Source organism: Lagenorhynchus albirostris, chromosome 9 (genome assembly GCF_949774975.1).
Source record: "Lagenorhynchus albirostris chromosome 9, mLagAlb1.1, whole genome shotgun sequence".
In the NCBI taxonomy this organism is placed as follows: Eukaryota; Metazoa; Chordata; class Mammalia; order Artiodactyla; family Delphinidae; genus Lagenorhynchus; species Lagenorhynchus albirostris.
The window spans coordinates 46,129,810-46,156,148 of record NC_083103.1 but is presented as its reverse complement, the minus strand read 5'-3'; the positions used below and the strand labels follow the sequence as shown (position 1 = coordinate 46,156,148).

The 26,339-nt window shown below is 44.8% G+C and overlaps 1 protein-coding gene across 4 annotated transcripts in view; it reads right to left on the bottom strand.

The window, feature by feature from the left end:
* The window catches only part of SCUBE2 (signal peptide, CUB domain and EGF like domain containing 2), a 64,515-nt gene that overhangs the window by 23,087 nt on the left and 15,089 nt on the right, over positions 1–26,339 (bottom strand). For 2 of the 4 annotated variants that reach the window (XM_060159709.1, XM_060159710.1), the window contains exons 5-16: positions 23,905–24,030; positions 21,416–21,532; positions 20,595–20,684; positions 15,504–15,620; positions 14,427–14,549; positions 11,848–11,964; positions 10,369–10,491; positions 9,825–9,941; positions 9,479–9,565; positions 7,662–7,766; positions 5,119–5,274; positions 4,519–4,725 (exon numbers count right to left, since the gene is read on the bottom strand). In XM_060159709.1, coding sequence (XP_060015692.1) covers positions 4,519–4,725; positions 5,119–5,274; positions 7,662–7,766; positions 9,479–9,565; positions 9,825–9,941; positions 10,369–10,491; positions 11,848–11,964; positions 14,427–14,549; positions 15,504–15,620; positions 20,595–20,684; positions 21,416–21,532; positions 23,905–24,030 — 1,485 coding nt within the window. Of the gene's footprint in view, positions 1–4,518; positions 4,726–5,118; positions 5,275–7,661; positions 7,797–9,478; positions 9,566–9,824; positions 9,942–10,368; positions 10,492–11,847; positions 11,965–14,426; positions 14,550–15,503; positions 15,621–20,594; positions 20,685–21,415; positions 21,533–23,904; positions 24,031–26,339 lie in introns of all 4 variants that reach the window. The other 2 variants (XM_060159708.1, XM_060159711.1) reach the window with 2 other exon arrangements.

Here is a 26,339-nt window from a genome sequence, read left to right as displayed (position 1 = left end):
TACCGCAAAAAAAAAAAAAAATTTATACTTTAGCAAGTATATTCCTTAAATAATGTATCCTTTATGAAAGGATAAACAGCTATGAAAGAAAAATAGAAATCCATTTCATCATTAATTTTTTCTTTTCTTTCTTCTTCTATATATGAAGGACTTTATGAATTACTGTGAGCTTAAGGAATTTGTTCCTTGGAGAATATAATAGCTATTTTTCTTTTTTGCCATCTTGCTAAAATTGATCACAGATGATGGTACAAAGGTCACCTGCAGAGCAGGCTGTCCCCAAAGTCCTTAAATGTCAAATTAATGAGACTTTACTGTATAAAAATGACTATAAGAAAGAAAATGTTTGGTCAGAAGTGACTATGTTCTTTGATATAACTTGGGACTTTAAATTTTATTTTTTAAAAATCATACTGGAAAACCAAAAAAATCAATGGAAAAATAGGCAAAGCATAAGGATATTCTCAGAAGAAGAAATCTAAATCGCCACAGACATATGAAGGCATGCTCAGTCTTACTAATAATCAAAGAAAAATAAGTTAAAATGACTATTATTTTTACTTATCAGATTTGCAAAAATTTAAAAGATCAGTAGGGCTTCCCTGGTGGTGCAGTGGTTAAGAATCTGCCTGCCAATGCAGGGGACACGAGTTTGAGCCCTGGTCTGGGAAGATCCCACATGCCGCAGAGCAACTGGGCCCATGCGCCACAACTACTGAGCCTGCAATCTAGAGCCCGCGAGCCACAACTACTGAGCCCACATGCCACAACTACTGAAGCCCGCCCGCCTAGAGCCCGTGCTCCACAACAAGAGAAGGCACAGCAATGAGAAACATGCACACTGCAACGAAGAGCAACCCCTGCTCGCTGCGACTGACAGAAAGCCCGTGCACAGCAACGAAGACCCAACACAGCCAAAAATAAATTAAATTAAATTTAAAAAAGAAAAAGATCAGTAATATATAATCCATGTTAGCAATGAGGCAGGGCAAAAAACACTCATATACAATGTTGGAGGGAGTATATATTAGTATGTTTTTTGGAGGGTAATTTAGCAGCATCTATTCAGTTTTAAATATGCATGTCCTTTGACCTGCAATTAGACATCTGCACGTCTATCCTTCAGAAATACTGGACATGTGCACAAAAAGAAAATTCACTGCAGCGTTATTTGTAACAGAAAAATCAGGAATAACTTGATTAAATGTCCACCAATAGGAGTATGGCTAATAAACACTGGTGTCTTAAAACAAATATAGATTAGGAAGCTTTAAAAGAAGTATGGTAGCTCCTCTGGTAGCATGGAAAGATGTCCATGATCTACCCTGTAGTTAAAAACAATACACAGCACTATTAAAACTGCATTGATATATTTTTTGGTTTTTTTCACGCATAAACCTACAGCCTATTTTCAATACAGCAGCCAAAGTTATCCTTTTGAAACGTTAAGTCAGAACCTTGTTACCTCTTCACTCAAATCCCTTCATTGGCTTTTCTCTCACTCAGATTCAGCGACCTCACCAGGATTTCCACTCCCCACATGATCTGGCCCTCTGCTACTGCTCTTACTTTCTTCCTCTGCCCTCCCTCCCTCAGCTCTCATTATCTTGGCCTTCTCTCCAGCCCTCAGGGGTTTTGTACTTGCTGTTGCCTTTGGCTGGGACTCTTTCCCCCAGATCTCCCCATAGCTGGTTCCTCCCATCCTTCACACCTCTGCCCAAATGACACTTTCCAATGACCACTGTCCCTGAACACAGTCTATGTTTTGGGGGAGTACACTCCTCCTCACCCCTCCCCTTGCCAAAATAGAATCTTCTATTCTACTTCTCTGCTTACCTGTTCGTCACCCCCTTACCAACATTTGCTACAGGATATATTTCCTTCTTTATTCGTTTGTGGTCTGTCTCCCTCCTCCAGAAATGTAAACTCAATGAGGGCTGAGATTTTTGCTCTTTTGTCTCATTATTGGATTCCCAGCACCTAGAATAGTATCTGGCACACAGTAGGTGCTCAATAAATATTTATTGAATGAGTCAATAAAATTTCATTTTTATACGTGCATAAAAACAGATGTGGAAAGATACACAGCAAACTATTGACAGTGATTATTTCTGGGGAGTGGGATTGGGAGCTGATGGGAAAGTTTCCATCCTAACTGTGTACATTTCTGTATCATTTGGAATATGCACCACTTAGGTAATTAAAAACTAAATAAAAAATATTTTAAAGGAAAAACATAATGGTTCCATCTCTCCTTCCAAGTGACTCAAAGCAGTCTTTGGGCTCTTTTCTAGAAACACAAAACAATTTCTAAAAAGAACTACCCTAGGTTTGTCTCCACTGCATGTGCCATCAGAGCTCAGAAAATACCAGTAAGCCTGCTTTTTATGATGTTCTAACACCATTAAATAGATCAGGAATATAAGACACACACACACACACACACACACACACAAAGACACCATGGTTTGCCCATGCCAGGAGTCTGCTGGGTAAAAAGCCTTTCTAACTAACACACCTGACTCCTCTTTACACCCACTTCCTCCCTCCAGCAGGAGAAAGGAGTTTCACTGGTAGTTCCTTGTGCTGTTTCTTTGACATGGTAAAATCTTTAACACTGCTGTCAGGCAGGGTGAACCTGACGTTGTGGACTACAAAATTCATCCAGTGCTAGAGGGAGCTCTTGAGACAGGATACATGGCCTCTCTTAGAAGCAAATCCAACTTAACTCAGCGTGATAAGCATCTCAGGGACACGTTCACACACACAACAGCTACACAAACCTTGTACTGAGTGTCTTTCACCAGCTGTCACGGTCATGAGGCCTCTGTTAAGTAACTGCTAATCCTCCCCCTGAGGCCTCTATTCCCCAGAAGCATCCCCATGGTAGTACTAATAATACTCTCACTGGGAGTTGTTCCACAGGGCCCTTGACACTAGCTTTTCCTGAACTCTTAACTGACCCATAAACCTCCCTGGTGAGCCTGCAGGGCCTCTTCCCACAGGACAGAAGCTGGGGGAAGGGGTGCAATTCAGCTCTGAGAGGCCAGAAGGAGGCTGGCCCGCCTATCCTGACAGTTTCTGCAACTCACCCTGGAAAGCAGGGCGGCAACAGCCAACTCTCATCACCATTTTGGTACGGAAACTGGAACTCTTAGAATTTTCAGTGAGAACCAACCAACCAGCTGGGTTGTTCTTACCTTTTTTTTTTTTTTTTTAGGAGAGTCAGCTGGAATAAAAGTCAAGACTATCTGAGAACCAGCCCCTGGTGGACAGTTACACTGATTTTACACATGATTTTCACTATGTTTTGGCAAAGCAACAGAGTTGGGCTGTGGACCTATTGCTGACAATTCTTCTGAACAAGTGCCTCTGGGCTCAGCTTTGCTTCTTCAGAAACACTGGTTTATCACTCCTTAGCTCAAGCATCATTTCTCAGGCCTCATGATTCCAATGACACTTCAGAAAGGACACCAATTTACTCTGGAGGGGTCTGGTTATCGAAATTCACCTTTCTTGGGACCAGAGCACAGGTTTTGGAGTGGGACCATCCATGGGACCTTGAGCAAGAGCACTTATCCCTCTGAGCTCCAGTTTGCTCATCTGTAAAATGGAGATAATAATACCTACCTGGTAAGATTACTGGAAGGACTGAATGAGGTCATGCAGATATAATGCTTAGTGTTATGCTTGTGACAGATGAGGATTCAACAAATGGTTACAGTATTACTGTAAAGAGAGACCCTAATTTCCCCCCATCTAAGACTTTTTAGGTAGAATCTCTCATAATTGCCCAGAACAGTCTCTCACAACAAACAAATTTCAAGACTGACCACCTTGGAACGTCTTGCCCAGATTCCTCTTGCCTGGAACTTCATCAAAGGAATAGAATTGATATTGCTCAAGTTTAATTCTGATACATGCACACACACGCATACATACACACACCACCACCACCACCACCACCACCATACACTGGAACTGACACTACTAGAAAGCTTGGGCCATAGCTCAGGGATCTCATAAGGCAGCTGAGCGACCCCCAGCCTTGCCTCTGCACAAAACTATGGACAGGAGTTTGTTCATTGCCACCATGTGTCACACCAGAGGGATGATAGGGGAACTGTGATAGTGGAGTGTCGAGAAGGCTCATGGATGCCTTATACTTGCAGTCCTGCCCCAGCTGGGGGACCACAGTGCTTTGAAGACCACGGTCCCTCAGATCCTTAAGGGGCAACACTCCCTCTTCTCATCAACTCTGCCTCTTCCATTCTGTCTCTCAACCCAACAGAGAGTTATTAAGTGCCAGGCACTATGCCAGGTGCTGGGGGGCTCCTGATCCTGTAGGCAAGGCCAACACCCACATGTAGTTCTTAAATGAGCGTGGGTGTCCCAGGTGTTCTCTGGAAGAAGCCTGGGGAGAAAGGATGGGACAGACTTGCTTTCGGTTACCCTTAGTGTTTTTGGAGCTCAAGACAGTTCTGTTAGCAAGAATGTCCCGGCCAGCGGGCCACTCACCACATTGGTTTCCTACATGGCCCTGACCCACTCCACAGGACTCCGCCCAGTGTTCAGATGTTTGGGGAGACTTTTTAGCCACTTCGAGGTCCACGCCTGAGAGCTGGAGGTGAAACTGCTCCCTGTGGGCAGCCTTCCGGAGCGTGCGGATGGCCTTCCGGAGCCGCTTCTCTGTTCGCTTTATGATGCAACTCGGATCACAAGAGGCTGAAGAAACGAGAGGGACAGCAGTGGAGGGGTCAGGCTGCAGCATGTGAGCATGTCCAGACCAACTGCAGGACCCACAAACACCCACAGCTCCCTGTGCACAGCATGGGGAGAGGCTTGGAGCTGGGCACCTAGCAGGCTGGGCAGCATTCAGTTCAAACAGAAATTTGTTGACCAAAATGGTAGCTTTGGGTTTTGATGAAGCAGATAAAATCATCAGGTTCCAAAACAATTCAGTTTAGTTTGGGGGTGAAAAAAAACAGGAGATACTTCAGTGGTTGCACTATTTCCGGCCACCCCCCCACCCCCGGCAAGAATGATGAAAAGTGAAAGGCAAAGAAATAAGGAGCAAGCCGTAAGAAGTCTGGCACCACAGACTGTTTTCAAACCAACCTGTCACCTCCTTTTGGTTAGTTTCAAGCTCAAACTCAACAGTGATAAACATTTCCTTAGGGGTGCTCGGTCGTCCGGGGGCTCCCGGGACTTGCTTGCCAGAGCTGCATGTAAGGTTTGCGTAGCGGAAGCTCTCTTTTACTGAGCTGTGCTTCTCTGTATGAAGAAACAAAATTATCGGAAGCCAAATCCTGGCAAAGCACTCAGCTGAACATTCGCTACAACTCTGTAAACATTTCATTAGAACAACTCTCAAGGGACTAGATGATTAACTCCATATGCCAAGACGCTGCAAGCCCTCAGCTTGCAGCACGATGACACTTTAATCCTGAAGAACCAGTATTGCCACCTATATAACTACAATTTAGCTCTTGAAACTTATTTTCATGAATAGATGCTGGATGTTTCCGACTGACCGTCCACATCTGCGGAAGATGGGGACCAAAGATCGTCTTGCATTCCTGACTGGTAATTTGTTAAGGTGCGTTCATGTTCTCACAGTTGGTTTCTTTAAAGCTGGACTATGATGTCTCAAGCAGGGGCTGAGGGGCTTCAAGTAAGGAACGAGCACAGGAGTAGCAAGGAAATTAACTCCTGCTTTCAGGCAAACTGACCTTGGAGTAATTCCAACTCAAAGGGAAAGCTGGAAAGCACGTCAACAATGATGGCTCAGTTTGAAGTAACCAGGAGCAATAAATGGCACAAAGAATCAACAGAACCAAACAATATCATGAAGGCACGTAGGATGGGAGTGAAAGTGTTATGTAAGGCAGGGCTTTGTGCATCCTCATTCCTGACTTTGGCCATCACTCCTCCCTCCATGGCTTCCAGTGAATCTTTTAACTAATGATTGTTAACCAGAACCAAAGAGCAGGTCCACATACCATCCACACAATTAACTAATCTTACTTTATTGAACTGAAGAATTATCTGTATCGTGTTCTTCTCTAACATTATAAGGATGTTCAAATCAGCAGGTCATCAGGACCAAAGGAAGGAGAAGGCAAATTAATTTTTCCCTAAAGATCTATCTTACCTTTTCAAAAGGCTAACTTCACATCTCAAACTGAACAGATGCTCATTCTGAACCTGTTTTCCTTTCCATTTTTCCATATCTATTTTTTAAACTTTTTATTTTGAAATAAGCTTAGACGTTATAGAAAAGTTGCTAAGAGAGTACTCAGAGTTCCCATATACTCTTCACCCAGTGTCCCCTAATGTTAACATCCTACATTTACACGTATCTTTAGCAAAACTAAGAAATTAACATTAGTACGATACCATTAAGTGAACTAAAGACCAAATCTTTTTTTTTTTTTTTTTTTTTTGCGGTATGCGGGCCTCTCACTGTTGTGGCCTCTCCCTTTGTGGAGCACAGGCTCCGGACACACAGGCTCGGCAGCCGTGGCTCACGGGCCCAGCTGCTCCATGGCATGTGGGATCCTCCCGGACCGGGGCACGAACCCGTGTCCCCTGCATCGGCAGGCAGACTCTCTACCACTATGCCACCAGGGAAGCCCCCAAATCTATTTTTAAATAATGCTTTCCCCTCTGATTAAAAGTATAAATGTTCACTGTGGGGAATTTGGAAAATGCAGGACAAAAATTAAAATCACTCATCATCCTTCCACCCACATATAACCCACTAATAAGGACATGGTGAGTTTTCTTTGTTTTTCTTCTATTCACGCTTTTTCTTATACAATTTAGGTCGTATTAGATATACACAATGTTACTCTCTCTTTTTCCATCTTAGCATTATAACAAGAACATTTTCTAATGTCATTAAACATTCTTTGAAAACCCATAATTAATAGCTGTATAATATTCCATCAAATGGAGGTGCCCAAATTAATCTTGGTTAGTTACTTAAAATAGGCACTCATATGTGACTAGAGTGATTTTGCATGTATTTGTTTGTACAGTTTATTTGAGGGTAGATTGGGGAAAGAACCCTCCCTAATACATGACTCCTGATTTTTTTTTTCTAAAACTATTCTATGAAGTAGTACTGGAAATGTGAGCTGGGGAAGAAAGAGGAATGTTGGATTCTGCTCTTTTCATAAGGCCAGGTCTACTTGGAGAGTATTTGTTCTGCTGAAGCCAAATGGCATCACTGCCTCCAAAAACTAAATCCAGCAGGAAGGCTGGATATTACATCTTTGTTCATCAAAGATTACCCTTTCTGAGCCAAACCTTTTTTTCATTTCTTTGGATTCGGATTTTGGATTATTTTAAGGAAACTCTAAGGTCTAGAAAATTTAACCCAGTATGATCACAAGGTACTAATGCATCTTAAGCCCTCATTGATTCCTATTAACTCACAGCTTTCCCCAGAGCTTCACTCTTTGTACCCTGCAAAGGAAACCCTGAAGAATAACTCCAGAAGCATACGGAGGTGCCAAGTGAGGCTCTTCTTCATCTTGTGAAGAGAGTCCACAGAGATTCTGAACTGTTTGATCCCATCTGAATGGCTCGGCTCATTACAGGCCCCTTTCCCACAATGCAGGCAAGCTCCCTGCACCAGCCATCTGATTCCATACCTGGTAGTACTGGTCGCAGACCCTCGGGAAACAGATCAGCCTTTTTCAAACTACACTTGCCTTCATTTAGCTTAAAGGTTACACTTGTCCTGATGGTGGCGACATCTTCAGAAAGAAACAAGTGAGAGATGTTACCTTCAGAGGCAAAGGAATGGAAACACCAGTGGGTAATGGAGAGCTGTCCATTGCTGGAAGTACACCCTGAGCCCCTCTCTTATGCTGAGACCAAGAAAGTTTGGGATTGGGGAGCGCCCGTTCCCTTGGACTGGGGGCACCAGGAGCCTCCTAAGAGTTATACTTATCGCTCCATCTGAGAGGAATCCAGGGCTCAAACATAACAAAGGAAGGGCCCAAAACAGCCTCAACGGTGAGATGAAAAATGAGGCCATTTCTGTGCCTTTCCAAGAAGGAAGGCCAGAATCCCCCAGTTCAAATTTGAGCAAGACAGCTGAGGGAAATGGAAGGGCAGATTCTCCTAAATAAGCCTGTCCTGGGAGGACAGGGCTGAGGGAGCCACCATTCCAGACAAGGATGGCACTCACTAAACGTGGCTAGGATTTTCAGGGTCTGTGAGGGAGCAAGCCCTACTTTGAGGGTCTCATATGGAAAATTCTGTTCTCCTTCCATGGTCAGTCTTAATCATGTTAGGCTCTGGAGCCAATGACCAGGATTCAAATTCCAGCCCTTCGACTTGTGATGAGAACTTGAGCAAGGTACTTAGTCTCCCTAAGCCTCAGTCTTCTCATCTGTAAAATAGACATAATTACAGTCCTTATGTTACCGGGCTGTTGTGAGGATTAATGAGATAATGCAAAACAAAAAGTGTTTAGCCTACTGTCTGGTACATAGTAAGAACTGAATAACTGTTAACTATTTGCTTGCTCACCTTAGGGTGGCCTTAATCTCCAAGTGATCATCACTACGAGTTTTGGTGAAACAGACTGTGAAGTCCCCTCTGGCTGGGTCCAAACATCAGACAAGACGGGCAGTGAAGGATAATGCTTAAGACTCTGGACCCAAACTGCCTGGTCAATATCCTGGCTCCACTATTTCCTATATGAGTCACTCTGGATATGTTATTTCACCTCTCTGAACCTCAGTTTCTTCATCTGGTTAATGAGGATAACAGTAAAATTGCCCCAGAGGGCTGTAGTGTGGATTAAATCAGCTAATACATGTAACACAGTGGCCGGCATGTTTTAACTGCTCCATCAATTCACACAAGCTGTTATTATCATGCTTTGCATCTCTATCTTTGCTTATATACATAATATGGACATCAAGAACCATTTCCTTATTCAGATGTTCACATGACATCATCACAGATGCTTGTCTAAATCTGGGAGGACAAGGCCTCTTAAAAGCTTTAAATGTCCTTCTTTGTCTTTTGATAAAGGGTTTGGGCCCCTGTCCCTGGTCAGAATCCTTGCTCCCCTTGTCATGTCCCTGTCTCCACTGATGCCATGTGCCCCAAGCCCACATTTCCTGCCAAGCCTCTGAGGTGCTCTATGGTACAGGGAGCTGGGAAGACCTGCGTCTCCTGGTCCTAGAGCTACGTGGGCCTCTGCCCAATATGATGACCCACCAGGGCTGCATGGAGCCTTCCAGCACACAATGGACACTCAGTAAGTGTCTGTTATGTGGCGAGTCAGATCGCAGGCACCAAGGCTACAGGTAAGAACATCCTGTAACGTGCTTGCGGCATCAAAGAGATTAGGAGAAAAGAAAACAAAGCCAACGCCCAAGAACGGTATCCCACAAATGAAGCCCATTGAACACGGTGAGCCCCAGAGACAACACGCAGGTTTGGTAATTACCCCCAAAAGCAGAGTCATTTGATTTTTGCTGTTTGCTCCTGAGAGGAGAGGAAGAGCCGCAGGTGACAGAATAGGCCTCTTGCAGTCCTGACAGACAGAATGTGGATCGTCAGCAGGTAAGCAAGGTTACAGTCTCTCCCGGTGGCAGCTCAAGTCACCCGCAACCCCACTCCACGTGAACCACTAGAAAAGCCCCCAGAATACAGGGTCTCAGAGCATGGGCCTCCAGTGGTCAGGGGGCAGCTGGTCAAAGACCTGGAAGCCCTTTGAAGCCATCTAACACCTGAAGGCCAGGAAGGCCTGGCCCTGGCATGAGGACCTGCCCCAGGGCCTGGGACCCACTCACCTGAAGAGAGGTGAATGCCAGAGAGACATCTGAGGAAGCACCTGTCTCCTCCACCACTCTTACCACACTGCAGGGACACGTGGGGTGATACGCTAGTGGGCAGGACCCCCTCCACTTCTAGACAGGACAAAATACAGACACTTACAGAGAGAGAAGGGGTGACAAGGACGGCTGAGTCCCATGCTCAAAGGCCCCAAGAAGAGAAGGTAGTGCCGACGCCCAGCACATAACACGGACACCATGTTTATTTCCCCCAGGGTAAAGGAGCGCCCTGTACTCTATTCTTTTCATGCAGAAAAGCAACCAGGAAAACAGAAGTGAGTTCCAACCAACGCAGAAGCACAGAAGGAAACCCCCAAGGGCCTGCAAAGTATCTCCTGTTTTTGAAGGATTTAAAGAACGGCTGCTGCAGCTCGGGGGAGGAGAATGCAGTGGAGGACTGGTCAGCCGCACTCCGGGTCCAGTGGGACCAGGGGGACGTGGGAGAGTGCTGCTGGGCCAGCAGTGAGCCCGCGCACTGAGCCCGAGCCTCGGCGCCTCTTACCCACACAGTCTTTTTTATTCCAGTGGAGCTTGTGCGCAGAGTGGCACCGGCATTCGTAGCTGCCCACGGTGTTCACGCAGACCTGCTGACAGCCTCCGTTGTTGACGCTGCACTCATTCGTGTCTGTGGAGCAAAACGCTCTCCTGTCACAGCGGCCATTTGCTGACCTGGCTGACACTATCCCTCCATCAAGGAAGGAGCAGGAGGTGAGTCACACAGCTGAAGCTCACTGAACTAAGGGAAGGTGCTGACGGCCTTCAGAATGTGCACTTGGCACGAGCTGACCCACTCCCCACTCAGTGGTCTTCCTGGCACGAGCCTCACCAGCATGGACTCAAGTTCCATTCTTGACCAAACATTTCCGCCAGTAAGGACACTCAGAAGGGGTCACACTCTATTTTCAGGTGTCAAATTCAGACACTGCACAGGCTTCCAGTTTAAAACTCCACCATCCTCCTGGGCTACATCCCGAGAGAGAGAGAGAATTAGGACTCCCCACTTGCCGGTTCATATAGTTGGGATATAGATAAGAAAAATGACTTGCACTAATCCCCATCAACTTGAGACTGAGTCCAGGTCAGAAGGTGACTCCAACTGAAACCCAAATACACGTCCATATTCAGGGACTATTTCCTTGGGGTTTCTTGATGGACTGGAAGGGCATGTGTTCAGCCATGCCAGGGATGTGTTGAAAAGGAGAAGAAAAACAACACTATCTACAGCAAATCACTACTATCCATTCTTCTTAAGGACACAGGAAACGAGGATTGGGCAGGAAGCACTAAAGCCAGTGGTTCCCACATCCTCAGATCCCCAAAATGACCTTGAAGCCCTAGACTTTTAGAATAAGAATCAGAATCTGTATTCTCAAAGATTGCTGAATGAATCTGATGAGTAGAGACGGCAGAGTGATGCCAAATCTGACTTAAGCCATAGTTTACTTAGCTGTAAGGTCATGAGACATCAGAACATGTTGCTGCAAGGGCTCAGAGCAGGGAGACAGAGTCCATGGTCCCACTTCCAGCTCAGAGACCTGCACAAAGACCAGCTCAAAGAGCTCAAACCAAGCTCCGCAGCCAGTTCCTATGCACAGCAGAGCTGTGGAATCAGTTGGCGCACTGCCAAGCCTCTCCAAGGGCCATGACTTTACTATCTTGGCAAGTTCCAGTGGACAGGGCACCAGCTCCTGAGAGACCCACCCACTGTCTGAGTACAACTGTATCAATAAAGTCCATAAAGAATTCACAACTGAAAGAGCTCAGCTCTTCTCTCTACTCCATTTCACAGGTGACGAGTTAAAGGGATCAATGTGGGACGATTTCCCAGGGCAGCTGCTTCCCTCGAGTCGATGGACTCCCTACTCCTGTATAGGGCCTGGTATGTCCGGTTCAGCCCCCAAGGTAGAAAAACTGGCCCTGATCTGGGGAAACCTTAGGAATAAGTCCCAGCCTCATCCGACTCTAGAGGGATTCCACTCACCTCCACAGTGGGTAAAGCCATAGAGGGTGTACCCTTTGTTGCAAGCACATGCAAACGTGCCAGGGTGGTTGATGCAGTTGTGGTCACAGGTCCTATCCAAAGAGCATTCATCCACATCTGTAATTGTCAAAGGGAGAGGGGAGCTGAAACCAACTCTGAGGGACAGTGGAGAGAAGAACACACTTATAAGAACACCAGTTGCTGACCAATAACAAAAACAACAAAGTGAAAATTATCTATCAGTTCTCCCGGCTCACTTGTGTTAAACAAAGTGTTGAGCAGCCCACAATAAGTATACTCACAGCCAGGACCCTTATTTCCAAATTCTGTTGCACACTGCACTTGCCTAAAAGCTCGGTTGGTCTCTCTCACCCATGCTTATCTGCAGGGCTGAATAATTTAAAATATTTAAATGAAGTCAAATGAGATAACATAACTAAAAGGGGTTTGTAAACTATTAGGGTGCTGCCTGTGCATTATTACCGTTCTATTACTAATTGGTAAAGGAGCAATAGTAATTTTATAAGCTATGGCCAATTAAAAGGAGAAAACACTTGAGCCGGAGATAAATCTAGCTCCTATCTCTTTTGGGTCTTGCCAGAATTCATCTTCTGGCCCCAGGAGGCCAGTGGATCCTGGGTTTTAATGCCCTCTGCACTAAAAGAATGCATTAACATTAACATCCTCAGTAATTTTCTATTGCAGACACTGACATGTGGTGCTTAAGCACCAAACAGGATCCTCTTGGCCAATCCCTTGGCTTTGTTCCTCCCCCATGGTTCAGTCCCAGTTCCTCCCCCATGGTTCCATTCCAGTTCCTCCCCCATGGTTCCCTCCCTTCCCGGTTCAGCATGAAGGCATCCTTGGCTGCAGTTGAGGTCATGGAAACTAGCTTCAGGAGGCTGCATTTGTCAGTCTAATCATCTCTTCTTCCCTGGTCTGGTTCTTACATCTTTCCTGTACACTAGAATCTCAGTGCTTCACTTCCTCAACTCTTCGGAAGATTTTAACAGAGTTATGACTTGTATCTCCAAATGGATAAACCAGGACCAGCACAGGACTCAGTGGAAGCCAACTAAACCATTGCTAGATCCCTTTTCAACACCAAACGTGCCACAAGAAACTATGTTAACAAAAAACAAACATTTGGAAGGGACTGGAGGAATGAAAAACATGAAATAAAAGAGGGCAAAATCTTACAAAACCTCTTCATCCGTAACTTTTCCCAGAAGTCCTGACAATTTCTTTAGTAAGTTTGTTCTGTGTAAATATTTGTTCTACCAAGACTGATCAGTGAAAAATGAGAAAAAGTCCACTTCTTCTGTAGTAATTGATATCATTCTATGAATTCTTTTATTAATATCAGCCAGTTACCGAGAAAGTGGGCTCATTCAGTAGCTGACTTTGGCTGCTCACAACAGGCTTTTGCTTTGTCAAAAATAAGCAGATCGCTTTCTAATTCCTTTTTAATGTGTTGACACAGCTTAAATCGTATTTCTTGCTCTATACATTATGAAACATTATGTGGAACGGCAAATTTTCCTTCCAAGTCAAACAGAAGAAAACTGTGCAGTAGTCACCTAGAGTGAACTCGCTGAATTTAAAGGGGTGTGAAGTGTCTGACAAATTACGTACCAAGAAGAAAAAAACAAGAGAGAAACCTAATTCACACCATAAGATTATAGAAAGGTAATGTTGCATCTTTATTATATGAAGTGAAATCAGATATTATTTTCTGATTTTGATTTAATTCTGGGATTTCTAACAAAATAAGTTAGGCTGTTCTTATTCTCAGCAATGGATCAGAAATAAATGACAGCACATCTTTCCTGAGAGTTTCTTTCTATATATCAGTGGGGCATAAAATGTGCTCAGCTGAAAATATAAATGATGCCCCCAACCCAAAACAGCTTATCACTGTGCAAAACACTTATTAATATCAACAACTGCTACCCAGAGAAGTTCCCTTGCTGCGCCCCTTATATGGGAAGGATGTGTCTGAGAAGGGGTCTGAAATCCTGCCCAAGAACTGCCCAGCCTTTCCTCAACTTAATCCCCTCCCTCCCTCACCCCTACCCTTTCCCCAAACACCAAAGGCTGGTCATTCAAACAAGGCCTATAAGGAAGGGACCAACTGGTTGACCCCAACTTTTTGCTGAGAAAAGGTATGTTAACTAAATCAACAACTTTTTGTCACCAAATTTTGTTAGAAAATCCATAACATTAAAGGGAATTTTAGAAAGGGAAAATTATTCATAATTTCAACACCCTAATGCAACCCTGCTTGCATTCTGTGATCCATTCCATTTCTAGCAGCGAGCTCTGCTGTAATCACACCACATGGGTTCACTGAGGTGTTCTCTAATCATTAACAGCTTAATTTCCAAAATATACCTGTGAGCTACCTCAGTGTTTCTATTTTACTTAACAGATAAAATAAGTGAAGCACAGGGTGGAGGTTGGATTAATGACTCCGTAGAGAAGCCCAGCGAGCCAGTCTCTGCCCGAGCAGGGTTTCGTCTTCTCCGATCCAACCAGTGGGCATTACACAGCACAGCTAGCTATGTTTCAGGACATACCTTGGCAAGACTTCTCATCTGTTAATAATTTAAATCCCTTTTTGCAGCTGCAGTCAAAACTGCCCACGGTGTTTTTGCAGAAATGATCGCAACCTCCATTGCGCGTCTGGCACTCATCAATATCTGTAACAGTCAAGCATCGGCAAATCAGACAGCGATACTTGCCTCGTTATCCACAAATCCCTGAAGTGCTATTGTGTGTGCTTCATTATTCTCTGAAACAAAACAGACCCATAAAAGCATTTAAGGATGTTTGCTGATGTTTTTAAACTTACACATGTTCTCTTGTCTGGCTTAACCCATTTTGAAAGACAAGTGCCTGGTCCCCTGGAGAACTCTGACTTACACTGCCCCTCCCTTGACTAGCATTAAGGAAACAAGCTATGGGAAAGAACGGTGATGTCCTATTATATTCTCATCCTTGCACAAGTCTCTCAAGATAAGATGGCTTCCTTTCCTATACTTCCCATTCCAGTTTAATGATTAAAGTTATAAGGAACTAGAATATTTGTTTTGGCAAATTACACCACGATCAAATAGCCTCAATGCTTTTAAGTGATTTCTGACACTCAATTAATTTTATCTTTTCTCAGTTTCAACTGGTAACTGGTTATCTACTTTTTTATCACGTTAAAGAACTAAGCCTTTGTACTCTGGCCCATGAAATACTAGGTCATCGGGGTCTCTATTCATCAGTACAAGTTATTCGTACAGTTATTCATTGTTCTCTGGATAACAATCTTGGCTGTTATTTATATAATAATCTCTAGACTGTTATTTATGATATGATGATATTATCTCCTGCAAAAGAATGTTCCCTTGAACAACTGCTTTCTTCTAATAAGGCCACTGCCTGAAATGGATCATTTGATGTTTGTAGAAGCTGACCTTCTCAACAGTTAGTGAAATTAAGCTGGTTCTAATTAAGCTTACTCAGTTACAACCTTCTACTAGCCCAGGGAAGAAAAGCTTCCTTTTGATCAATATGAATCATAAGCAAATCTGGAGTCACTCAGGAGGTGTGGAGGGGAAGAGCTTTACTCCCACACATTAGCCGCATGGAGAGGCACAGGCTACCTTTACAGGTCTTCCCATCCAACTGGAGACTGAATCCGACGGGACAACTGCAATGAACACCTGTCGAAGTATCCTTACAGGTGCGATCACAGCCTCCGTTGTTGACAGCACACGTTTCTGCCAAGGAGGTAAGAAAAAGGCAGTTAGCTTCCTAAAGAAGTGCTCACACAGCTGGGAAGAAAGGGGTATTGGTGCAGTGTTAATACTTGACAAAAATTCATGAAAGTCAGGAAGCGTGTGGGGTCCTCATGGTCATATCCCAAGCCTCTGCCACCCGCAGGTGAGTTAGAGGGAGAACAGGGGCAGCTCCTCCCTGCACCCATCTAAATAAGTGACATCTCCCGAGGAAGCCTGACAGGGTGAGAGGGGGGAAAGATGCCTCTGCCAACCTGCTGAGCCTTTTCAGTGGCAGATTTGAAGCCACTAAAAGTTCCTGTTGATCGACAGCCAGTGACCTGCAAGTATGACCACATCTAGCAGCCTAGATGTGAATGCAGAACACAGCAAAGGGGGATGTTCCTTCCTTTATCCTGAACCTTCTCTATTCACCATGTGAAATGGGCAATGCCCATGCCACCCATTCCCTTGCCACACACCAATGACTTCCTCCTGGCAACTGCCAAGTAACTCAGATTAGAAGTTTACCTTTCCTTGAAAGGAGAAAGACCTGTCATAGTTACATGAAAAAGCAGCCGCAGTTGTTAAATCATATCTATAGAGATGAAGAATAACAAGCTAATGGCCTTCTATTTCTGTATATCATGCATGAATTCCAAGTAATACACAAATGTTATTCAACATTCATTCAACGGTTAGCGCTTAGGCATCCAGAAACTGATTTTACTTCCATAGCTACCTCTGTAAAGCCTCGGGGGCAGGGAGGGGGGGGGGCGGTAAACTTAATTCTGATTAAATATGACAGATAGAACATATATGTTTATCTCTGTTTCCTCACCAAAACTCATTAAAATGAGAGTAAATAAATTTTTTAAAGTATAAATCCTTAAGGACAAATAAAAGACAATAGATGAAAGATGTCAAATCTTCTGGAAGTGGCATGTCAATGGAGGAACAGTAACTGGCATAGCAGAAAGTTAAACCCTAGCAGTGGGGCTTCCCTGGTGGTGCAGTGGTTAAGAATCTGCCTGCCAATGCTGGGGACACGGATTTGAGCCCTGGTCTGGGAAGATCCCACATGCCGCGGAGCAACTATGCCCGTGTGCCACAGCTACCGAGCCTGAGCTCTAGAGCCCGCGAACCACAACTACTGAGCCCATGTGCCACAACTGCTGAAGCCCACGCGCTCTAGAGCCCATGCTCCACAGCAAGAGAAGCCACTGCAACAAGTAGCCTGCGCACCACAACAAAGAGTAGCTCCTGCTTGCCACAACTAGAGAAAGCCTGCACGCAGCAATAAAGACCCAACATAGCCAAAAATAAATAAAAATAAAATAAATTAATTAAATTTATTTTTTAAAAAAAACCTAGCAGTCTGCAGAGTGATGCCAACAAGTGGTAAGCTCATCTGAGCCACAGAATCCCAGAGAGGCTCAGGAACTGGAGGTACTAAAGTTAGTCTAGAGGCAGAGGTGAGGATGGAGTTAAAAATAGGAAGATTGATTGAGAGTCTGTATAACAGATAGGCTCCCAGATCCCCATCTTAATTCCACAGCCCACAGCACATCCCTATTTGGACTAAAGCAGATAAATTTCTTCTCTGGAAAAGGGCACCAGTAACAGCAGAGGAGGTGCTGTCAGGTGAAAGTCTATACTGTGAAAAGAGAGATCTCAAACTTTCACCCCCTCTGCACTCCAGTTCCCAGGACACTGGCAGCCAAGTCTAAATCCCCTCAGCAGGAGACTGAAGGATTCCTCTCCAGCCAAACTGACCGGCCCAAGTGAAAAGACCTATAGATTCTGGCATTTGAAGATCTCCAAATGAAATGACTAAGCCACTGCCTAGTCAACCAAGCATAAAGCCCACCAGCTGACAGAATATCCAAGTGGCTTTTCAATATTCCACTATTAAATAAGAAAAGTCAGCCAAGGATCACCGGACATTTCAGGAAAGCCTCTAGTATGAAATAAATACACCAAATCAAACAAACAAGGGAAAAGGAACCTGAGGGAAGCAAAGATAATACAGGGAACAACAGAGAAGTTAGAAAATCTTATCATTACTTTCCTCAGGGAGGTAAGAAAAGCATCCATGAAATAAGAACAGGTTCCTACAACAAAAGACCAAAGTAAAATTCTTAAAAAATTAAAATATGAAAGCTGAAATTTAAAAAGAACCCTATAGAAGGATTAGAAGAAAAAAATGAAAGATCTCCTAGAAAGTAGAACAAAAATATCAAGAAGAGAAAAAAGAAGAAAATTTGAGGAGCAATCCAGGAATTACAACAGCCAGCTAATAGGAGTCCCGGAGAGAAAGAGAAAAGTGAAGAAGGTTATCAAAAGAAAAATTTCTCAGAACCAGGGGATGCGAATGTCCCTCTTGAAAAGGCCTACTCAGTGCTCAGAATAACAAGTGGGACAAATCCCACAGTGTGGACATTGTTGTGAAATTTCAGATCACCAGGGACAAAAAGGAGACCCTGAGAACATCCAGAGAGAAGCTCTCGTAGGTTCCATACAAAGAATCAAGACTAAAAGTGACTTAGACTTCTTGAAAGAACACTGAATGCTCAAAACGATAGAGCGCTATTTAAAACTCTGATGGAATATTTTTCCCAACTTTGAATTCTATCCTGAGGCAAATTCTCAAGAAAGGGTGAAGGGAGACTATAAAGGCATTTTCAGGTATGCAAAGTTTTTAAAAAATCTATATCTACCCATGTAAACTAACAAAAGAGAAGACATGGGATCCACCAAAACAGGAGCATGGGTAAGGGAATTCCCAGGCTGTGGCTCAGGGATAGGCCAGGATGACAGAGGTGCAGCTGGCCCAGGATTCAGGCCCTGCTAGAGCAGGGTGGAAGCCTCAGAAGGGACTTTTTAAGAAGAAAATAGAATTGATAAGTTATCTGCTGTATCTGAACATATTGTAAAGGTTTTAGAGCTCCGCCAGAAATTTGCAAAAAAAATTGGTAAGAGGTACTAAGAAAACTAAGCAAACAAAGAAAACATAATCATAGCACATTACATGACTCAGGGGTGAATCATATTTAGATATTCATAGTATGTAAATTGTGATAAAACTATATTAAGGATATGGGGGAAGGGGACAGAAGGGAGATATAACTTATTCTTCTGTGGTAGGAAGTCAAAAGCTAATATCTAAAACTGACACATCAAGGGAATTCCCCGGCGGTCCGGTGATTAAGACTCCGCACTCTCATTGTCGAGGGCACAGGTTCAATCCCAGGTCAGGGAACTAAGATCCAACAAGCCATGTGGTGCGGCCAAGAAAAACAAAAACAAAACAAAACAAATAAAACTTGACACATCAAGAAATAACTGTAGGACTTCCCTGGTGGTGCAGTGGTTAAGAATCTGCCTGCCAATGCAGGGGACACAGGTTCGAGCCCTGGTCTGGGAAGATCCCACATGCCGCAGAGCAACTAAGCCCGTGTGCCACAACTACTGAGTCTGCACTCTAGAGCCTGTGAGCCACAACTACTGAGCCCGTGTGCCACAACTACAGAAGCCCGTGTGCCTATAGCCTGTGCTCTGCAACAAGAGAAGCCACCGCAACGAGAAGCCTGCACACCGCAACGAAGAGCAGCCCCCGCTCGCTGCAACTAGAGAAAAGCCCGCACACAGCAACGAAGACCCAACGCAGCCAAAAATAAATTTATAAAAAAAGAAATAACTGTATACACTTCCCTTTTCAGAAACATGTGGGAGGGGGAGTCAGGAGAAGAAGAAACAACTAGGAGAATTGAAAATTGTGGGCCCTGGCAAATGGCTAGTTAGGAGACAGGGAATGATATATTGCTTTACAAGCTTAATAGTGCTAATTAAGTTTTTAAGGTTTTTAATATTATTCATATGTACTATTTTAAGGCAATTAAAAATAATAATTTTAATAGGGCAGAAAAGAGCTCAGAAATGTCACCTGCCTGGTAACCAATGGCTGCTTTATATCTTACCTGACTATTAAATCCAGAAGCTATCGAAAGATCAGTTTTGTTGAGGCCAGGCTGAGCTTTCTCCAGAATAATAACGTCAAATGATCTGATGCCCACCCTCACAGCCACCGCTGAACGTCTGCAGTCACCTCCAGCTCCAGCAGACCGGCTGCCAGACCTTCCTGTGTCCCCCAGCCAAGTGCCACTCTTCTCCATTCATCTCTTCTGCCATTAACATGGGCTGAGTCCAAAATAGAAGACTCAGTGGACAAAAACCCAGCCAAATTGCCATATGCTAAATAGGGGCTGCCCAAAATGCCTCTCTCGTCACAGACACTCAGAGGGCGGGTGGTCTGACATGCACTGACCACCCACTAAGTCCTAGACAGCGGACTCTGGGCACTTTTGCATATTATTGTCTTAACCGACCTTCCTGATAACCCTAAGAGGTCAACTGATTACATCCATTTTATTTATTTATTTTTTTATTTATTTTTTTTTGCGGTACGTGGGCCTCTCACTGTTGTGGCCTCTCCCGTTGCGGAGCACAGGCTCCGGACGCGCAGGCTCAGCGGCCATGGCTCACGGGCCTAGCTGCTCCGTGGCATGTGGGATCTTCCTGGACCGGGGCACGAACCCGCGTCCCCTGCAACGGCAGGCGGACTCTCAACCACTGTGCCACCAGGGAAGCCCTATTACATCCATTTTAGAGGAAGACCAGGACACAGCGGCTCGGGACAGTTTGCCCAAGTCTCAGCGCAAGTCTCAGCAGCGTTATGACGCTAACCCAGTTATTCTGATGGCTGGGCCGGCGCTCTTCCCACAATACCAGGGGTCCTGGATGGTGACTAAGCAATAGCAGTGAGTGGAGAGCAGACACACCCTGGCTGGACAGGAGCTGCTGACTCTAATTCAGCTGGTCTGAGGGCACATGGGCCCCAGGCTCAGGCCTGATGCAGTAAGTTGGGGAGGGAAAGGGACAACGTCAGTGGCGGGGGAGGGTGGATGAGGTGCCTACCCATGAGCAGGCGCCGTTTCACCCGTTTATCCCCATCTGCCATGGATGTGGCATTGCTCTCCATCACCTCCAGGGCAGCGTCCTCTCGCTCTGCAAGAGATGCAAACAGCACAGTTCTCAGACTAAATGAGTCAGATTGTTCATCCCCTGCACAACCACTTCTGTGGAAATACCAGACATGAGAACAATGTGAGAAATGTGACTCTGTTCATTCAATAAAAATATGTTGTAATGAGGCTCTGTGTTAAATGGCCTCAGAGCCTTAATAGACATTAAATATGGAAAAGATTTTTTTATTCTACCGTACTAACCAGAGACCTCGGGGAACGCAAGCTTCAGATTCACCCCAGAACCCTCAGTCCAGGACAAAGAGAATCTTGGATTGGGGAACATCTGAAATGGCGCTAGCAAAGGACACGCCATGAAGGGCAGGACAGGCAGGCATCCCACCAGAAATATGCAACCCTGGCTCCTGCTGATGGCAAAGGCCACCTGTCATCGTGAACAGCTAGCTTTAACTTTGCGTTGCCCTGGCCTTTTGGGATGTGCTGTTCCGATCTTCGGAATACCAGCTTCAGGAGCAGCCTAATCCAGGAGAGGAAAAAGGGCTTTCCAAGGTCTCACAGGGAGAAAGGGGCCCCCAGTCCAGGCCTAGACTACTTCTACGGCCACATGCGAGGCAGCATGGGACATGCTTGAGGGCATGTGCACTGGAAACACCCTGCCTCTAGTACTAAACAATATTAATCGTTAGGGTTAGGGCTGGGGTGGGGCGAGCAGGCTGGGGAAGACCCTAACCCAGTGTTGGGGTCACCATTCACCAAGGCAGCTCCTTCCATCCGTGTGCATCTTGTACTGGGGATGGCAGCTACACTCTGGGCCTGCAGCAGTGTCCTCACAGGAGTGATGGCATCCGCCGTTTCCATGGTTACAGGTCACTGAGAGGAAAAAGAATCAAACCATAAAGCACGGAGGTTTCCACAACTGGGGCTGTACTTGCTCCCGAAGAACTCTGATTTTCATTCAGGAAGTATTTGAGTACCTAGCATGTGCTAGGAATTGTGCATAAAAGACAGAACCTTGACTCAGACCACGTCCCTGTCTATATCAACAGGTAGTCACAATATGACTTGTAGAAATGATTAATGACAGATTTAGAGCAACGTTATACAGAAAGATAGACATGGGAAGGTCAGGGGAGATTTTTCACTATTTAAAGGAAATTATACCAAAAGATTCCAAACTAGTGCTTTGCTCTATCACGAGAAGTACTAGGGCATTTGGAAATGCTATAACACTTAATATCTGGAACAGACAATATTTAATTTGTATGTATATGTTAGGCTTTCTCTCATCAGATTCCATGTGGATTAGTTAAAAGGGAGGGTAATCAGAGGAAATGATGACTCTTTGCACACAGTTAATGCAACATTAACCAATAATTACAAAGCTTATGTATGAACACATTGATGACAAGCCAAGGGGGAAAAAAAAACAACTACAAAACTATCTATTCATCAAACTCAACAGTGGTTACCTCTGGCAAAGGAAATGGCAAAGGAAAAGGGGGAAATGTTATATGTTTCTTTGGACTGTTTAAACTCTTACACAACCATTTTTAATTTTCTAATTTAAAAGAACTAAAAACATATTTGCGCTGTGAGAAAAAACTGTTCTATGACTATAGCTGTGTAAAAATTGTGTACGCATATCAACAACAAAATAGGAATAGGAAAAAGCAAAACAACTGATTGTGTGGTGGAATTCTGGATTATTTCTTTATTATATCCTCAAGTTTTATAATATCTGAATATAATCTTATAATATTATTTGAGCAGTGATACCTTAAAAACGTTTTAAGTTTTTAAAAGTAAGTTTTCAGGTAGTCTACTGGCTCCCAAAAAGCTGTAAAATGCTGAGTCTCACTCCACAGGTGGCTCTCCTGTGGAGACCTGGGTCCTCCTTTTGAAGACAGCTGGAGCCAGCCCCACTTTTAGGGGCCCTGTGAGGCTGTCAGAACCTGTTGTTGGTGACGGTGGCATCAGCCCTGGTTTGTCAGGCTTTGAGGTTGCACTCTGGTTTGCGATGGAGACAACAGAGAGGAGTCTCTCACCGACGAAACTGCCTCTCCTTCTCTTAACCACTGAGGTCTACTCACTGTAAACAACCATCCCCAGCAAACTGCAGGCGTCTTCTAGAGGGTCCATGACTTTGGGAAGAGTTCCTACAGGGAAACCCTCAGTGTCTCCTCTGGCGTAAATAGTGGTTTAGGAGCACCTTTAATGGCTGGTTGTTTCCTATTATCCATTGGAGCTATTATTGTGTTTCCTCATGGTGTAGCAGCTGCGTCTGGACTGTGTACACCATTCATTGACTCATCCATTAAACAAATGTGGATTGAGCACATCCAGGGGAAGACTGAGAGGCAAAAATAAGACAAGATCCCTGACTTGGTGGGGCTCGTAGTTGGGGAGACAGACACATAAATTCAACTCCAGATTCAACCCAATAGTGTGGTTGAATCAAACACACGATTCAACCCCAGAGTGCCACGTGCTATCATCAAGGAATAAACAGCGCTATGGGAGCCAAAATACAAACTGGCTGCCTTGTCCGAGGCCATCGGGGAAGGCTTCCGACGTTATGTATCATGGTGACCAGGAGCACAAGCCTTACAGTTAGGCAGGCCTACGTGTGAATCCTACCTTTGCCACTTACTTCCTGTGTGACCCTGTAGCTTTACCTTCTCCACGATTTTCTCCACTTAGCTCATCAGGCGGTGACTGTAAGAATTAAATGCAACGTGGCACCTCTTTAGACAAGGCTTTGCACATAATAAATGCTCCCCCAAAGTAGCTATTATCTTTATCATGATTAGAAGTTAGGCAGGATATGAAAAATTGAGTGAGAATTCACCAAGCTAGGAAGGAAGGAAGGCTTAGAAAAGCCTTGGAGGCATGAAAGAATGGGGGCTTTCTCCAAAAGCCAGGAGTCTGGTGTCTAGAGAAAGGAGGCTGACGAGGCTTGTATAAGAAGCAGGCACCAGGTACCAAAGAGCTGCCAGATGAGGAAATTTGACTCTATTCTATGGGAACAGAGAGACCTGGCCCCCAACATTCACACTCCTTACTCCTGAGTGCTATTTCCTTCCGACTGGTTCTTTTAGAAAACATCATTTCCCTTCCCTACAAGAGATTACCCTCAATATCTCACGTGACTGCCTTCCCTGATGTTTCTGATGCTGGGCTGCACAAGACAACCTCTGGGGTAGGACGGTGCCCAGCACAGCTGTGTGCCAGTCTGTACTTACAGGTGCAGTCTCTCTGGTTCTTGGCCAGCTCAAAACCAGGCCTGCACTCGCAGGCAACGCTGCCCCTCGGGGCCTCCTTGCAGATGTGACTACAGCCGTGATTCTTATTCATGCAGCTCAGACCCTCTGCAAAACAGCAGCACGCAGCCAGTGACCAGGTTGCAACAGAATCCTGACCCCGGGAGTGAGGCAAGGGTCTGGGGGGTGGGCCACAGACCTGCCTGCCTGGGTGTCCATCAGTCCCATGTTTTAAAAGAATACATCACTCAAATCAAGCCAGGTCATTTAACAGAGATATGAAAACTTTCTTATGTCACCCAAGAGAGATAGGATGTTTCAATTCCCCAAAAGAGGTAGGAGCTCTCCCAATACACTGAAAAGAAAGTACCCACCAGGAGGGAATTCCCTGGTGGTCCAGTGGGTAGGACTCTGAGCTTTCACTGCCGAGGGCCCGGGTTGAGTCCCTGGTCGGGAAACTAAGATCCCGCATGGCATGGCCAAAAAAAAATTTAAAAAAATAAAGAAAGAAAGTACCCACCAGGAGCTCTCTGTTGGGTGTGGAATCAGAACCTGTGGACCCCAGGAACATGTCCTCAGACTCTTATCTCTGCCATGTTGTTACCCATGCTGATCAAGAATACAAACAGAAAAGGAGAATCTCTCTACAAAAATCTGAAGATAGACTGATGAAGATTCCCAACCTTTCCACATATTCTTGAAGATGACTTTCAGAAAATTTCAACCCTCCACTCTACCCCCACCAAATCCACACTTTGAAGGTGACTGAGACTACTGTATCTCAGCATCACCCCATGGACACCTGCCCAGGGACCTCTCTTATGTGACCACCTTCAGTTAGTCCCTGGGCCCTCCCTCAGTGGGCTTGGAGGACAACAGCAGAGAGAACAGAGAGAGACCTCATCTATGTGGTTTCCTTTAGCTGCTGTAAAATCCTTCTCAGGTATACTGTAATTTTCATTAGGCCCGATCTTGTTGTAACTGTGGTAGGAAACGGTTATTTTCCTGGATGGTTTAACATGCATCTAAATGACGGGGACATAGAAAAGTAGACACCTGTGTGGTTTGCCACCATCAGGCCTCTTCTCAGTACCAATCCTTTAGGGGGCTCTGCCGCCTCCCAGCACTCTGAAGGAACTGTTATCAAACCCAAGAGTAATCTCAAAACCTCTCCTTGGTTTGTACAACATTAATAAGTACGTCTTCATGGGATGCTTCTTTGCATTTGTGCAATGTTAACTCTAAAACATCTTTAAGAGTAGGGATTTTATTATTGATTCTCCACTAACAAGACATTTTCTAATACTGGAAGCGGCACTATTTTAACTGAGTACAAAAAGCTTTCATTCAGCTTCGCTAGGATCCAATACTGTTCCGTATTGTGCCCCTAAAACCTTAGCCAATTGGTTCTAATGAAGTCAAAAGTCATTTCTCTCCAGTTCTCACCATGGGGCCGTTGATCTGTGCTTAACTGGAATGATTGTTTTAATACAAACAGATGTCATTCCTATTCCAAAAGACAGAGCAACAGTTAATACATCCCATATTCTCTTAAAACTATCTTGTTTTTTATCTGACAGTTACAAGCTGTTTGAACTCCACCACTCAATCTGCTGGAAGTTGCTGGGATTCATTCACCCGTGCCAAGGGCTGCTGTCAATTAACACAGAAGGAAGCTTGCACGGGGTCAGTGGAAAGCTCTCTTTGCTCTGGCTGGTGACTTCTGAAGGCGTTATTTGCTCCCAGTAATAAGATGGCACAGAAGGTAAGAGCTGCCTCCAGAAGCAGTGTCCTGTTCCCCTAGGAAGGCCCAGCAAGCATTACCTTTGTTCTTGGATCAGCAGAACATTTGAAGTAATAGGGCCCAGGAGCACCTAAGGGTAAACGTAACAGTGCCCAAGAAAAGGCAGCAGTAACACCTGTGAGGTACACTCCTAAACAGGTCAGCTGCTTCTTCCTCTTCTTCTTTTTCTTTTTCTTTCTGTTTACAGGTCTGTTCAGACATTTGCAAAGTGACCTTTACTGCCTCAGAGCAATCCATTTACACAAGAGATATTTTGTAAGAACTGACTGTGTGCCAGATACCACGGGGATACAAAGAAGTTGCCCCCTGATGTCATATCCCATCAAGCAAGACCTAAAGTTACCAGGAGACATCGGAGGTTTAAATGGCTCTGGAAATGCTAAGGGCTTTTTAAGAGTTGACCCCGAAGCTTTTCACAGTCCCCTGGCTCAAAACAAGGTCACTGCTAGGGGTGGCAGATGGATCTGGTCCAAACTGGGAGGCCCAGCTATGGTTCGGGCTCCCCCAGAAACTGCCCTGGCAGTCCTGTTTCGGGTCGTTAGTTCACCAGGAAGGAAACAGCTCAGAAATGTGAGAAATATACCATTCTGGTGGTCCCCAGGCTCAGGGTCTC